Below are 14,118 nucleotides of genomic sequence, written 5' to 3' on the forward strand. Positions count from 1 at the left end.
GCGCCAGAGACCCGGGTTCAATTCCTGCCTCAGGCGACTGACTGGATGGTATTTGCACATTCTCCCATGGGTTTCCTCCGGGTCCTCCGGTTTCCTCCCACAATCCAAAAATGTGCAGGTCAGGTGAATTGGCCGTGTTAAATTGTCCATAATGTTAGGTGCAGGGGTAAACATAGGGGAAATGGGTCTGGGTGGGTGTGCTTTGGCAGGTCGGTGTGGACTTGTTGGGCCGAAGGGCCTGTTTCCACACTGTAAGTAATCTAATCTCTCTTTGCCAGAATTTTGTCTCAACGTTCTTTCCTCCTGGACTGCAGAACTGCATGTGAGATAGTTTATTTTACTGAATTTGCCTTTACCAAGGGTGTGTCTATAGGATGTTACTATGTTGGAACAGTTGCTCTTTAGTAGTTAAATAATGCATTATTCTGTTATGTTTTCTAATAGAGTTAAAGTTATACCAAATCTTCTTTATTTTGTTTGTATTTTAACTGTACTGTAAGAATAAAGTGTTTTTCTTAAAGCCTGGTGGTGTAACCAATTGACTCACATCTGGAATGCAGCGTCTTACACTTGCCTGTAAAGAACATAAACATTATGGTCTCAGCTATCTCTTTGATATATTTAAAGAGGTTTTGATCTGGTCCGTAAGCAGATGATCTGTTTTTGTAATTTTAATTGAAGCATAAATACTCTTCCTACTCTTCTGTAAGAGGTCGCTATAGGATTTCATCCATCAACATGCCTGCTTATCTTGGGAATAAAGCAGAGTGAACTGACCAATTTATTAGAATCAGTTTGGTACAGCACTGGAAAAAAAATGCTCATGAGTATCAGCTTCTGTGTGAAGAAAATAAATATTATTCTGTTCAATTGTTCTGAATAAGCTCCCTACACATACATTTTCCAAAAGATAAATATTCAGTTTTTAGAGTGACTGTTCCTTCCTTTGGACTTTGTACATAGAAGTTAAACATTTATACAACGTATACTCATGTAACTTATGTATACTGTAGTCAACAGCATGCTTAAAAAAGTTATGTTGTCTAAGTGGCATCTGAAGGGATCACTTTAATGTAATTTATCTGCTGGAAACTGATGGGATTGTACCTGTTTATAACCCATCTGATTTACTCTCCATTGGAGTCATATATGTGCCTCATCCAGTCACATCAATTTTCCACTGAGCAGGTTAAAAGCAGAAAGTGCTTGAGAAACTCAGTAGGTCTGGCAGCATCTGTGAAAAATGAAACAGGGTTAAAATTTTGAGTCTAATATGACTTTTATTCAAGTTCGAAAGAAGAATTATAGAATCAGTTAACTCTTCACATCTGTAGCCAGACCTGTTGAGTTTCACAGGCACTTCCTGTTTTTAAGACACGCGGGAGAATTCTTAGAGGCATGGCATTCTAAACAGAACCCTATCAATAAACACATCAACTTGGATTCCATCTACCTTCCCTTGAAAAAAAACAGAAATGACATCATCCATCTTCAGAAACCAAAACCCATTAGTAGAGAGGTGGAATATACCATTAGTGCTTCACCCACTCTCACTGATGATGTTACATAGTCATGGTGATGAAACGTCTGAAAATAAACCTTCCAGCTCAGTGAGCTAACTTACATACTTTATGTTTTTATTTCAGATCTCCAGCATCCACAGTAGTTTTTTTTTTATTTTAGTTATAATTAGTCTCTTTAATGTGACTTGCTGGATATGGATCCATTCACATTTATAATGGACCCTGCTTTGTTTTGTTCTTATATATAGACATACATCACACATTTTTTATTACTCTTCTTGTGATACTTAAGCAGGGATTTCAGACTTATAATTAATTATCTACCATTGCAAATAAAACTAATATGGAAAAAAAATCATAATTTATTTGCAATAACCTTAATTACCCCATCTCACTTCAGTTACAAACAAAACAAGTCGGGAATCTCATCAATTTTAAGAGAAAGCTCAGAATAAGCTGGAGTTTATAAGAATGATTGTGACTTGATTGAAGTGCATAAGATCATTGGTATGGACAAGGTGGCCATGGAAAAGATCTTTCCTCTGGTAGATCAGTTGAGAACTAACAGTCATTGTTTTAACGTTGAGATGAATTGTTTATTTCTGAGATGGTTGTGTCACTTTGGAACTCTCTGCCTCAGAAGCCAGTGGAGGCAAATTCATTTTAAGGCAGAAGTAGCTAATTGTCAGAAAAGATAATCAAAGGTTACTAGGCCAAGATTGGAATAAGGAATTCGAATAACAAAGATCGGCCACAATCTTACTGAATATCAGAGCAGACTTGAAGTGCTGAATAATCTACCTTTGTTTCAATTTCATTTGTTCATATAATTAATCTACTTAAATAGTGGGACAGGCTTCAGGGCCTTAATCAACATCTCCTACTCTTACCTTTTAAACTTTAATATTTGAAGAATATGAAGGCTGCTTGGGGAAATTTTCAAACTTCTCATTAATCCAAGAGAGCTTGGACACTGAATGTACAATCTGTACTTTTTTTCATTTTCTGTATTACAATGAAATAATATGTGGGTAGGTTCATCATCAAGTCAGGGATCAACCCTGGTTCACTGAATGATTCAGGAGAGCTTACCAAGAACAGCACCAGGCACACCTAAAAATGAGATGACAACCTGGTGAAACTACAAAACAGGACTGTGTGCCTGCTAAACAGCAAAAGCAGCAAGTGATTGACAGAGCTAAGTGATTCCACAACCAATGAGTAAAAAATGAGGTCTGCAGATGCTGGAGATCACAGCTGCAAATGTGTTGCTGGTCAAAGCACAGCAGGTTAGGCAGCATCTCAGGAATAGAGAATTCAACGTTTCGAGCATAAGCCCTTCATCAGGAATTATATAAGTTCCACAGTCCTGTCATTTCCATTTATAAATTAAATAACTCACTGTGCAACAAGGGTTCACAAATATCATCATCTTCAGTCATGAGAGAGCCAAGCACATTAGTGCAAGTAGATAAGGCTCAAGGATTTGCAACAACCTTCAGCCAGAAGTGCCAAATGGATGATCCATCTCAGCCTCCTCCAGATGATTCCTGAAGAAGGGCTCATGGCCGAAATGTCGATTCTCCTGCTCCTTGGATGCTGTCTGACCTGCTGCCCTTTTCCAGCAACACATTTTCAGCTCCTCCAGATGTTCCCAGCATCACAGATGGCAGTCTTCAGCCAATTTGATTCATTCGACATGTGATTATGAAATGATTGGAGGCACTGGATACTCCAATGCTATGAGCCCTGACAATATTCTGGCAATAGAACAAAAGACTTGAGCTCCAGAATTTGCTGTGCCCCGAAACAAGCTCTTCCAGTACTACTACAATATTGGCATCTACCTGACAATGTGGAAAATTGCTTACATCTCTTTGACTTTATGACTCTATAAATTCAATTTGGCCAATTACTGCCACATTAGTCTAATCTTCATCATCAGTAATGTGTTGGAACCATGCTATCAAGCAGCCATTGTTTCACAATAAGCTACTCAGTTTGGTTTCTGCTAGTGCTACTCAGCAGCTGACCTCATTTCAAGTCATGGACAAAGGAGATGAATTCCAGAGGAGAGGTGAAAGTGTGCCTTGACATCAAGCTACATCAAGGAACCCAGTCAAACCTGGAGTCAATGGAAATCAGCAGGTGTGCTCCCTATTAATTGGAGTCATACCTGGCATTAAGGAAGATAGTCATTGTTGTTAGAAGTCAGCAATTTCACCTCCAGGATATCTCTGCAGGAGTTCCTCAGGATAGCATCAGAGGCCCAACCATCTTCAGCTGCTTCATCAATGACCTTCCCTCAATCAAACAATGTTCAGCAGCATTCGCAACACCTCAGATATTAAAGCAATGTATGTTCAAATGCAGCAAGACCTGGACCATATCCAGGTGTGGGCTAATAAGGGACAAGTAACATTTGTACCACGAAAGTGCCAGGCAATGATACCTCCAACAAAACAATACCTAACCATCATCCATTGACGTTTAATGGCATCATAATCACTAAATCCCCACTGTCAACTTACTTGCGGTTAGGATTGATCATAAATTGAAATGAACTAGTGTTGTAAGTGTTATGGCAACAACAGCACAGTATAGGAATCTCACAGTGGCTAATTCACCTCCTGACTCCCCAAACCCAGTTCACCATCTACAAAGTACAGGCCACTGACAGAATACTCCCCAGTTGTCTGGATGAGTGCATCTCCAACAACACTCAGGACGCTTAACACCATAGGCATCAAAAAGCAACTTTTGGATTAGCATACATAAACAAACGCTCTGATACTCACTATCAGTAGTGTGCATCATCTATAAGGTGCACTGCAGAAATTAACTGAGGCTCCTGGAAAAGTACCTTCTAAACCCATGACCACAGCCATATCGAAGGGCATGAACTGCACCACCACCTGCCATTCACAATCTTGACTTGGAAATATATCACCATTTATTCAGTGTCTTCTCTCAAAGTCCTGAATCTCCCTCCCTAATAGCACGGTCAGTCTACATACAGCACATGGATTTTTAAGTACATTAAACTCATTGAAAGTTTCATCACATAATATACAAGGCAAAATGAATATTTTTTAATTCTGTGCCTGAGTACCTACTTTTCAAGTAGTGAAGCTTTACCTGTAGCTGTTTGCTTCAATCTTACAAATATGAAACACTTTGAATCTTGGCCATTCATCAATATTTTAAAAAATTTGCTCTCATGTCGAACTTGTCAGGATCACCAGATGTCTCAATGTGCTTTCTGGCCAATTTTGTTTTTTGAAATGTAGTCATAGCCGTTATTTGGAAATACAGCAGCTAATATGTGCTCAGTAAACGCCATTAACAGTAAAATGATCGTGACCAGCTATGTTTTGTGATGTTAATTAAAGAATGAACATTGGTCATGACATTGGAGATAACATTTGCTCTTCACATTGGTGTCACAGGATCTTTTACTTCCACCCAAGCAAGTAGCTGGTCTTCAGGTTAACGTCACATCTGAACGGTGTCACTTCTGACAGCACAGTATGTCCTCAGGACTGCCTGAAGTACCAGCCATGACCTCTGCGCTCAGGCACTGAAATAGGACTTAACCCAGATCATTGTCATTAAGATGATGGTGCAACCAATTACTGATTCAAACTATAGCAGTTTTGCTGCATCTCCCACAACACTGAAGAATTACTCTTCTTGTTACATGTATCTACTTTGCCCCCACCTCCCCGCAAGTTTCTTAAGGATATTGAGCGAAGTAAATTCTGGAAAAATATGTCTGAATGTACATTGTCTGAAATTACTACAGAAATGTCAGAGTCATGCATCTTCATTTATAGAATCTTTTGAAAGGAAACAGCTGTGGCCTGGATTTACTGTTTATTTTAGTGCAGTCTCTAAAGAGGAAAAGCAATAATGTCAGTGTTTAATTTATTTATAGTATCAGTTCCTATAATAAATTATCTGTTGATAAAAGCCACCTGTTACAGCAATTTCTCCCTTGGATCCAGGTAATGTTCATTTACATCAAGAGAACTTCAAAGCAAGATGAGTCATAATTATTCCGTCAATTGTAATAAGGTCTGTATATGTAGGTCTTCAAACACTGCACAGGTTACTTTTGTGAATAAAAGTGCTTACCATCATGATTTGGATTTCCTAATGTCCATGGCTCATCAGAGTCGAAGTGAGTGTCACCCCCAATGCCAGGTCCTGGGAAATAGGCATGTGCAAGGAAGCCCCCTTCACCATCAAAGGGTGAGCTGTCACCATGGAAACCAGAAGCAAACATAATTGTAATATCCACATCCCTCTTCTTATTTTCCAACTCCACATACGGTATTTCTTCAAATGTCAGGGGAGTTACGTTCTGCCACACATCAAAGGCACGGCGTATCGCTCTGTGTGTTTCTTGTTTTCCTACTTTAGGAGTGAAGTTTTTAATGCTGTAGGTGAAATAAGAGAGGCAATGAGAATTTTCGCAAAAGAATTTCATCCTTGTGACATTACTAAACTAGAATGGTTTCTTTTAGTTTTTCTTGATCAGTTGACAGCTTATCTGGACTACTGAAAAATAAATGATAATTAGCAGATATGTGTTATCTGATAGATATTCATATGGTTGTCAGGTATAACAGTATTTGTGTATTGCTGAGAAAAGACGCATTATATCAAACCTTTCCATCTTGCATTCATCAGGATAAATCATAAAAATACCAACGTGAAGGCAAAGCAATTTTTTATACTATGGAAAGAGAGTATCAATTGGTTGGCAAGTGGACTCTGCTTGGTAGATGCATTGCCATGGAGAATATGCCAATCTAGTTATTTCTTTTGACAGTAGCTGTTCTATGCCACAACAGTGCAGTGACAACACAAGTGGAGTTTGTCACTAAAAGAATGCTGCCACCAAGCCATAAAAACATTCTTCATCTCACACAAGTGAGCAATGTGGCATATGAATTTCATTGTGGATGTCACCATACAATCCAAAGACTGGTAGATCGTATCAAAAATCAATATGCCTTTGGCTGTTCGCAACAAACAACTGTACCCAACCAGCTGTGTTTATAAAACTTAAAACACTGTGTCCAACGTTCCATATAACGCCATGATTGGATAACATTTGCAAAATAATCCTGAGTATTATAAGAATTATACTGACAACCAATTTAGGATTGTCTCTCAGACTTGTAGTGTGGTGCACCTAAATGCACAGTCATTACGATAAATAGCTAGAAAGATAGATAGAAAGAACAAGAACAAGAATTGTGCCTGTTTCACTGGTCGAAACAGATGACAGTCATTCTCTAGTTCATTTCACAGAACAATGCCTTGAGCAATCAGAGTCAAAATGCCTGATTTAAGCTTAAACTATAGGTTGGCAGTTAACTATCAGTCATCATTTAACTGGGGTATTCTCCATGGCTATGCCTCTATCAATTACAGTCCATCAGCCTTCTCTTCTCATACAGTATAGAAAAGTGTTTTAACTTAATGTTGGTATTTCTTGCAAACTGAAAGTCCAAGGCAAAACTTTTTGCCAAAATGTGTTTTTCTTTTCAAAAACACTCAAATATTCATATTTTTGGAGTTTTTTCAAGTCGTAATTTGAAAAGAAAAGAATCAATGTCTCAAGAAAAGTTGTGTCCAGTTCTATAGAAGGTGAGAGTTTGCCATAATCATTGTGAAGGCATTTTCCGCACAATGAAGATGTCTTAATTTTCTTAAAGTTTCTATTAATTTTAGGAAAGAAATGTTTAATTTTTGAACTTCCACGTCAAGTATAGTGATTTACGGGAACAATAATCATAAAAATCATAAAAAAGACATGGAGGTAATTTTTTTTAAGAGGGTGATTCACGTACGGCAGGAGCTGCCTGAGGCAGTAGTGGATGTGGGCATAATTAGAACATTTAAAAGACATTTGAATAAGTACATGAATAGGAAAGGTTTAGAAGGATATTGGTGAGGAACAGGCAGGCAGGACTAGTTCCATTTGGAATTATAGTTGGCATAGACTGGTTGGACCGAAGGGTTTGTTTCTGTGCCATATGACTCTATGGCTCAATAAAATAAAAACAAAGAATTGCAATTATGAGATCAGAACATCTCAACTAATTTCACTCTTTAAAACTGCAGGGTCCATTCTTAGGAAAGCAGTAAATACAGTACATGAGAAAAAAAATCTCCAAAATAACAATGAGAGAATGTCAAGATAAATTACTTTGTGTCCCAATGACTAACAGAAAAGTACTGACTCCTGCTCTTCAAATATTGACAAGTCATTTTAAACTCAATCACACCCATTAGGAAACATCTTTGTTCTGATTAAAGGTTATCATCTTGAACATAAGGTATCAAGGTCCCAGCATCAGATTATAGGCTGACCCCAAGGTTACATATCGCATCATAGCACTCACCACAGCAAGTTTACATGAGGCATTCTCCCAGTTGGTCACTTCTCCCTGCTCTTCTTGGGGTTGTGGGCAGCATTGTCATGCAGGAGGTTATACAGTCATTGAGTCATACAGCATGGAAATAGATCCTTCAATCCAAACAGTCCATGCCAACCATAATCCTAAACTAAACTAGTCTCACTCGCCTGAGTTTGGCCTATATCCCTCCAAACCTTTCCTTTCCATTTACTTATCCAAATGTATTTTTAAATATTGTGACTGTACTTGCATCTACTACTTCTGCTGGTGATTTATTCCACACATGAACCACTCTCTGTAAAACAGTTGCCCCTCATGTCATTTTTAAAACTTGCTTCTCTCGCCTAAAGAATATGTCCCCTAATTTTGAACTCCCCCACCCGAGGGAAAAGACATTTGCTATTCACCTTATCTATGCCCCTCGTGATTTTGTAAACTTTTGTAAGGTCACCCCTCAAATTCCTATCCTCCAGTGAAAAAGTGCCTGCCTATCTTTATAACTCAAACTCTCCATTCCCGGCAACAATCTGGTAAATCTTGTCTAAACACTCTCCAATTTAATAATATCCTTCCTATAGCAGGGTTCCTGAACTGCACACAGTATTCAAGATGAAACTTCACCAATGTCCTGTACAACCTCAACATGCCATCCCAATTCCTATACTCAAAGGTCTGAGCAATGAAGGTAAGTGTGCTAGATCTCTTCTTAACCACCCTGTCTCCATGTGATGAAAATTTCAAAGAATTATATATCTGAATCTCTAGGTCTCTATCTTCTAAAACACTACTCAGTGCCCTACTTTTAAATGTATAAGTCCTGCCCTTGTTTGTTTTACCAAAATGAAATACCTCACAGGACCTGTAGCACAGCCAATGGCCCACCAGGAGAGATGAATGTTGCTTCAGAAGCAAAGTGCAGGATGGCATTTTGCAATAGGTTCCCCCAGTGGTTTATTTAAAATGTTTAAGGAGGAGAGAGAGAGAGAGAGATGTACATAGCCACGATTATGGCCACAGCTGTAACTATTTCTGCCTTGTGTCTTCATCATAGGTATTTGTGAGAACTCTCCAGAGGACAATCAATCTGTCATCCAGAGGTTGCCTATACACAGTTTGTGAGCTCTAGATTCAGCAGTGAGCCTGCCTAATGCCAGGAAAGGAATAATAGCACTTGTGTTGGCCTTAAAATGAGCTTTTAGCTGCTCATCACAAAGGGGTAGGAAGCCAATTCCTCTCACAGTGCAGATGGTAGGACAGTGAAGGGAGAGCCATCCCGTTGGGTTCACCACTACTCTACTGATTTGGCACCTATCTCCAAATCGCTCTCTGAGGCAAATCCAACCTACTGACCCTTTTCTCTCAGATGTTGCCTGACCTGCTGACTATCTCCAAAGCCTGGACTGTTATTCAACACTTTTCCCTGAATATTCACATCCGAGAATCTAGCAATCTAAGTGTTATGTTAAAAGGGTCAGCACATCCTCTAATATTTTGTTTGATTCTACAATTTGCTGAACTTAAGGTTAGAATACCATTGGTGTAGTCTAACTCAACAGAGTCCTCATACTTCAGACTAAGGGGTGGCAGATTCAAAACAGAGATGAAGAGGAATTATTTCTCAGAAAACGATGTGAATCCAAGGAATTCAATACCCCACATCGAGTTGGGTGCCAGGACACTGAATAAATTTAGGGAGGAGAAAGACAGATTATTAATTAGTGACAGATTAAAGGGGAGTGGGCAGGGAAGTGGAGTTGAGGCTGAGATGAGAACAGCCATGATTGGATTAAATGGCAGAGCAGACCTGATCAGCTGAATAGATTACCCCTGCTTTGTGGTCTTATTTTCTTATATTGCTGTGGCAGCACAACTTGTCAGTCCTTGTCCTCTATCAAGAGGGTCTTTGGACAACTATATATAGCAGAGTCTAGACAAACCAATGTAATTGGATTTGGGAGGGAATACATCACTGGATTCAACTGCTCTATTCCTACATTAGCAGTGCACTTTCAACCAATGGAATTGGAAAGCTTTACGAACAAATCCGGAGTCAGGCAGAGCTGTGGAGAAAGTGAGGACTGCAGATGCTGGAGATCAGAGTCGAAGAGTGGTGCTAGAAAAACACAGCTGATCAGGCAGCATTCAAGGAGCAGGAGAGTCAACATTTCAGACAAAAGCCCTTCATCAGCCCTTCTCCTGCTCCTCGGATGCTGGCTGACCGGCTGTGCTTTTCCAGCACCATGGTCTTTGACTCAGTGTAGCTGTCCCATCTGCCTTGTCTTGCTCATCTGCTGTAAATGTTGAATCTTTTACTGAGTTCAGCAAGAGGATTTAGGCAGGGCAATTCCAGACTCTGGTGGCTCTCAGATTGGAGCTTCCCTGGATGTGCATTACATTGTGTGGAGGTGGTGGTGTTAAATATACCAGTGTTAACAGTGTTAGCTAAATATGAGGAATGCTGGAAATTTGCAGTAAGATTGGGAAATACCCAACAGGTCTGGCAGCATCTGTGGAGGGAGATATTGAATCAATGGGCAGAGTTTAATCATCGTCCTGAATGGCAGGAGTAGGCTGTGAGTGGTCGGGGTGGTGTATAATAGAGCAGCAAGATGGCAAATGTGCCCAATTTCCCAGTATTCCCAGTCTGGTGATGTTTCTGGTGCCATTGTGAGTGCTGGTTGCTAATTAGCATACAACTGTCAGAGGTAGGCCATCCACCCTGCGGAGAAATCTCTCCAAGCCGTTGGGAACCCTCCAGGGTACTAGCAGGCTACCTAATTCTGTGACGAGGCTCCCAGAAATATCCATAGTAGAGCTGCCACTGGTTCCCCAGTCTGAGGAAACACCACAACCACAAATTTCAGGCCAACAACCTCTCAACAGAACTACGAATCATCGGAAATGCAGTAGGTTTTTGAGTAAGTGGAATTGGGGAAGATGGGAAAATTCAAGACCGAATGGTCTATTCCTCTTTCCACAGGGATCCATGCTAGGGGCACTGTTGTTTGTGAGCTATATAAATGATTTGCAGGAAGGTATTGGTTGCCTGATTAGCAAGTTTGCAGATGACACCAAGATTGGTGGAGTAGCAGATAGTAAAGGGGACTGTCAGAGAATACAGGAGAATTTAAATAGATTGGAGAGATGGACAGAGAAGTGGCAGATGGAGTTCAATCTGGGCAAATGCGAGGTTTTGCATTTTGGAAGATCTAATTCAAAAGCGAGCTATACAGTAAATGGAAAAGTCCTGGGGAAAATTGACGTACAGAGAGATCTGGGTGTTCAGGTTCATTGTTCCCTGAAGGTGGCAACGCAGGTCAATACAGTGGTCAAGAAGGCAAACGCCATGCTTTCCTTCATCAGATGGGGTATTGAGTGCAAGAGTTGGCAGATCATGTTATAGTTGTATAAGACTTTGGTTGAGCCGTATTTGGAATACTCCATACAGCTCTGGTCACCATATTACCAAAAGGATGTGGATGCTTTTGAGAGGGTGCAGAGGAAGTTCACTAGGATGTTGTCTGGTATGAAGGGTGCTATCTATGAGGAGTAAGTTGAGTAGATTATGATTATTTTCATTAGAAAGACGGAGGTTGAGGGGGGAACCTGACTGAGGTTGACAAAATCATGAGAGGTATAGACAGGATGGATAGCAAGGAGCTTATCCCCAGAGTGGGGGACTCAATTACTAGGGGGTCACGAGTTCATAGTGAGAGGGGAAAGTTTTAGGGGAGGCATATGTGGAAAGTTTTTTACGCAGTGGGTGCTTGGGGGCCTGGAACGCATTGCCATTGGAGGTAGTAGAGGCAGGAACAATAGTGTCATTTAAGATGTATCAAGACAGGTACATGAATGGCAGGGAGCAGAGGGATACAGATCCTTGGAAAATAGATGGCAGGTTTAGATAGAGGATCTGGATCAGTGCAGGCTTGGAAGACCAAGGGGCCTGTTCCTGTGCTGTAATTTTCTTTGTTCTTTGTTCTTCACTTCTATTACTAATGTTCCCAAAATGTAGTTATGGTCATAGAGTCCTATAGCTTGGAGGCAGGCCTCTTGGCCCAAACTGGTCCATGCTGACCAAAATGTCCATCCATTGTAACCCTATTTCCCTGCACTTGGCCCATACCTTTCTAAACCTTTCCTAAATCTGTCCAAATGCCTTTTAAATGCTGTTAACGTACCTGCCTCAATCACTTCCACTGGCAGCTCATTCCATATGCGTTCCACCCTCTGTGTAAAAACGTTGCCTCTCAGGTTCCCTTTTATTCTTTGCCCTCTAATCTTAAACTGATGCGCTCTAGCCCACGATTCCCCAACCCAAGGAAAAAGACTGAGTGCATTCACCCTATCCATGTTTCTCGTGATCTTACACACTTCTATAAGATCCACCCTCAGTCTCCTGTGCTCTAAGCAAAAAAGTCCTAGCTTGTCCAACCTCTCCTGATAATTCAGGCCATTGAGTCCTCCCCATAACTCAGACTATTAAGTCCTGATAACATCCTTGTAAATTTCTTCTACACTCTTTCCAATTTAAGAACATCCTTCCTAGAACAAGGCGACAAAAACTGAACACAAGTGTGGCCTCACCAAGGTCCTGTACAGCTGCAACATAACTTCCCATCTTCTGTACTCAATGCTGTGACTGATGAAAGCCAGTGTGCAAAAAGTCTTCTTCACAGCCCTGTCTACCTGTGTCTCAACTTTCAAAAAACCGTGCACTTGAAGTCCAAGGTCTCTCTGTTCCCCTACACTATTGAAGCACCTACCATTCACTATGAAACTCCTACCTTGATTTGGTTTTCCAAAATGCAAGACCTCACACGTATCTGTATTAAACTCTATATTTGCCATTTCCTTCCCCAGCTGATCAAGGCCGTGTTGCAATACCCTTCCTCACTTTCAACGATACTGCCTATTTTAGTGTAATCTGCAAATTTACTAACCATGCTAAAAATGGTAAAATTCTTGGTAGCATAGATGAGCAGAGAGATCTTGGTGTCCATGTACATAGATTCCTGAAAGTTGCCACCTAGGTTGATAAGAAGGCATATGGTGTGTTAACTTTCATTGGTAGAGGGATTGAGTTTCGGGGCCAAGAGGTCATATTGCAGCTGTACAAAACCTGGTGTGGCTGCACTTGGGAGTATTGCGTACAGTTCTGGTCGCCGCATTATAGGAAGGATGTGGAAGCTTTGGAAAGAGTTCAGAGGAGATTTATTAGGACGTTGCCTAGTCAGAGGGAAGGTCTTATGAGGAAAGACTGAGGGATCTGAGGCTTTTTGTTAGAGAGAAAGTTGAGAGGTGACGTAATTGAGAAATATTAGATAATCAGAGGGTTAGATAGGGTGGACAGTGAGAGCCTTTTGCCTCAGATAGTGATGGCTTGCATGAGGGGACACAGCTTTAAATTGAGGGGTGATAGATATAGGACAGATGTCAGAGGTAGTTTCTTTACTAAGAGTAGTAGGGGCGTGGAACGCCCTGCCCGCAACAGTAGTAGACTTGCCAACATTACGGACATTTAAATGGTCATTGGATAAATATGTGGATGAAAATGGAATAGTATAGGTTAGATGGGCTTCAGATTGGTTTCACAGGTTGGCACAACATCGAGGGCTGAAGGGCCTGTACTGTGCTGTAATGTTCTATGCCTTGGATATTTTCATCCAAATCATTGATATAGATTACAAACAGTAATGGGTCCAGCACCGACCTCTGAGGAACTCCACATGCCATAGACCTCTAGTCTGACAAGCATCCTTCCACTATTACCCCCTGCTTCCTACCATTAAGCCAATTGTGGCTCCAATTTGCAAACTCCCCTGGATGCCATGCTATCTAACCTTCCAGAGCAGCCATTTCTTAGCCATGATACATTCTCATCAGAAAGGACCATAGAGCAGTAGCAATGCACTATAGTACAACATAAGCATAAGTAATGATAACCAAAACTTGCAGTATGAACTCCATTGCTCCTTGATCAATGTTCTGTTCTTTGCTAACAGGGCACAACAGGGAGGTGATGGCCTTGTGGTATTATCACTAGACTATTAATCTAGAAAGCCAGGTAATGTCCTCGGGATCCAAACTCTAATACTGCAATTGTAGATGGTGGCTTTTGATTTTAACAAAACAAAATCTCAGATTAAGCGTCTAATGAT

The 14,118-nt window shown here is 40.6% G+C and overlaps 1 protein-coding gene across 2 annotated transcripts in view; it reads right to left on the reverse strand.

Annotated features, from left to right (window-relative positions):
* The window catches only part of LOC132815014 (matrix metalloproteinase-16-like), a 251,756-nt gene that overhangs the window by 124,795 nt on the left and 112,843 nt on the right, over window positions 1-14,118 (reverse strand). For both annotated transcript variants that reach the window (XM_060823644.1, XM_060823645.1), the window contains one exon: window positions 5,661-5,965. In XM_060823644.1, the coding sequence (XP_060679627.1) occupies window positions 5,661-5,965 (305 nt within the window). The remainder of the gene's footprint in view (window positions 1-5,660; window positions 5,966-14,118) is intronic.

This window comes from Hemiscyllium ocellatum, chromosome 4, assembly GCF_020745735.1.
Source record: "Hemiscyllium ocellatum isolate sHemOce1 chromosome 4, sHemOce1.pat.X.cur, whole genome shotgun sequence".
NCBI classification, from domain to species: domain Eukaryota; kingdom Metazoa; phylum Chordata; class Chondrichthyes; order Orectolobiformes; family Hemiscylliidae; genus Hemiscyllium; species Hemiscyllium ocellatum.